The sequence below is a fragment of the Empidonax traillii genome, unplaced genomic scaffold (assembly GCF_003031625.1).
Source record: "Empidonax traillii isolate 1590-97213 ecotype Southwest subspecies unplaced genomic scaffold, ASM303162v1 scaffold101:size1699134, whole genome shotgun sequence".
NCBI classification, from domain to species: Eukaryota; Metazoa; Chordata; class Aves; order Passeriformes; family Tyrannidae; genus Empidonax; species Empidonax traillii.
The window spans coordinates 1-2,219 of NW_020955294.1; the positions used below are offsets into that span (position 1 = coordinate 1).

Below are 2,219 nucleotides of genomic sequence, written 5' to 3' on the forward strand. Positions count from 1 at the left end.
GACTCTGCTTTGCTGTAAAATGTGGGGGAGCCCCTCAGTGCCCCCAGGCTGGCTGGGACCAGTCAGCAGCATGGAAGGAAATGAAAGCCTTGGTGCCAATGTCCTGTTGGCACTGTGGGCTCGTGGAACCAGCCACCCTTTTTAAGCATCATCTTTTCTTCCTCCCTGGAGCAGGACCAGCAGCTGCTGCAGCACATGGTGAAGAAGATCAGGAAGATTCAGGGGGACTGTGAGGAGCTCAGCTTGGTCTCAGTGAGCCTCCAGAAGGACTGTGAGCAAAAGCAGAAAGATATTGAGGTGTGTGACTGAAAGTCCTGTGGGCTCAGAGCATCCCCCAGGCAGACTCCAGGCAGGGCACCACAAAGAATCTATCCCCTTGCCAACCTGTTCACAGCCCTGAGCACGTTCCAAATCCCTTTCCCAGAAGACTTTGGGTAGGGAGAGCAGGGAATGCTCAGCTGACCAGGAGGCAGCTCCACCCCTGCTGTGGATTCATGGGCTGCTTTCTGTGTTGAAAGATGCTGTTCCAGTCCTTGGAGACACTGAAGAAGGACAAAGCAGATGAGCAGAACATGTTGGTGGCAAAGGATATGGTACTGTCTTGAGGGACCTCTGTGCCAGCCCAGGGATTCCTGGAGAAATGCCCGGTGTCCCTTGGGGGCTGGGTGGCAGAAGTGGCCTGGGAGAGGGAGGATTTCCAGAACATGTGCAGGTCTCTTGCCCCTCCGCTAGTGGGACCAACCCCATGGGTGTGATGTGGTGGATGGTGCCAACCGGCCCTGAAAGGGGCACGATGGCACGGAGGGAGTGCTTCTCCCTGTGCCCCTGACATGCCCTGGCCCTGCCGGTCATTCCTCAACCCTTTCCTCTCTTCACTGCTGCCTTTCTCCTCTGCTAGAAAGTTGCCTTGGGCAGCAAAGTCAGTTCCACCCAGTTTGAGGCAAGCATGGAGCGGCTGGATCAGAGGATGCAGGAGATGCAAGCCCAGATGTCAGGACAGAATCAACACTGGAATCAGATTCAGCAGGAGCTCAGTGACATGATAGGAAACAAGGTGAGCAGTGCCTCATCCCTGCCGTGTGAAACTGGCACCTTTGGGGCCTCAGACAGCATCTCCTGAGGGTCTCCCTCCAAGACTGTTTCCTGGAGCTCGCCATGATCCATGCCGGGGCAGTTGGCTGAGGGTGTGCACCTGTCCACAGCTGGATCGCCAGGAGCTGAAGGATTTCCATAAACAGATGGAGGAGACCTGGCAGAAGAGCATCAAGGAGCTTGAGAAGAAGACGGCAGAGGGTGACAGCGCTGCTGGGTTGAGGAAGTGAGTGGGATGGGGATGGCAATGGCTTTGGGGACAACCATGGTCCTGTTCCGTCCAGCTGTCCCAGACACTGCCCATGTGCTACCCTGGCACTGCACCAATTTAGCCGCCTAACGAACAGGTGCGATGCTGATGAAGCTGTGGCCCCCCAGGAGCTCACCCAGCCCTTGTCTCTCCCCATCCTTAGGCAGCTACCAGTCCCTTTCACGTGCCTGTCCTGTGACCGCACGGTCAAAATGCAGGTTCCTGGCCCGTGAGTATCAGCTCTGCTTCGGGGGGGCTGCGTCAGTGGGATGGGGGCAATGGGTGCCAGGGGTGACCCGCTGTGCCAGGCACAGGGGTGAGGGTGTCAGCTTGGGAGGGTCTGACTCTGCTGAGCCCCCTCCTCAGCCCATCAGGAGGGAGGGTGAGGCCTTGTCCCCAAGGGCTGCCAGCAGGGGAATCTGTGAGGTACAAGGCTGTGGGTTTTGGGGTCCTGCCCCGAGCAGGTGTGGGTTGTTTGTCCCCTGTTACCCACCTGTGGCTTTTGCCCTCCTCAGGAAACCTGAGACACTCCCATCTTTGCCGCCACTGCTCCCCAGCAAGGACACAGAGCAGAGCCAAAGGTAGGGGACCTGAGGACACATCCCTGGCTCCTGGGAGGCAGGACAGCCCTGTCCTAGCAAGAGGAGCTCATCTCTGGTGGGGTCAGAGGGACCTTGTGGGTCTGGTCAGAGTAGAGGGAAGGCTGTGGAAGGTCAGTGATTGCCCCAGGTCTAACAGGCTTTATAGCTCCTCTTGCACTTCTCTGCCCAGCCCAGGACTCTGCCTCAAGGTCACTGAAACCAGATGTGATGACTTTTGTCTGGTTTCTGCCATAGCCATGGCTCAGCTCACCTGGCCCTGGGGAAAGAAAGAACAG

The 2,219-nt window shown here is 57.6% G+C and overlaps 1 protein-coding gene across 1 annotated transcript; it reads left to right on the forward strand.

The window, feature by feature from the left end:
* The first annotated feature begins 173 nt into the window (after window positions 1-173).
* Window positions 174-1,899, forward strand: LOC114056727 (glutamine-rich protein 2-like). The gene is made up of 5 exons (XM_027882160.1): window positions 174-297; window positions 519-593; window positions 899-1,054; window positions 1,203-1,318; window positions 1,506-1,899. The coding sequence occupies exons 1-5, from the start codon at window positions 196-198 to the stop codon at window positions 1,573-1,575; spliced, it is 519 nt and encodes a 172-aa protein (XP_027737961.1). The 5' UTR covers window positions 174-195; the 3' UTR covers window positions 1,576-1,899.
* Window positions 1,900-2,219: the final 320 nt, after the last annotated feature.

Coding starts and splice junctions, on each gene's coding strand:
- LOC114056727 (XM_027882160.1), top strand. CDS start 196: ATGGTGAAGAAGATCAGGAAGATTCAGGGGGACTGTGAGGAGCTCAGC. Junction 298..518: donor AAAAGCAGAAAGATATTGAG/GTGTGTGACTGA, acceptor CTGTGTTGAAAG/ATGCTGTTCCAGTCCTTGGA. Junction 594..898: donor TGTTGGTGGCAAAGGATATG/GTACTGTCTTGA, acceptor CTCCTCTGCTAG/AAAGTTGCCTTGGGCAGCAA.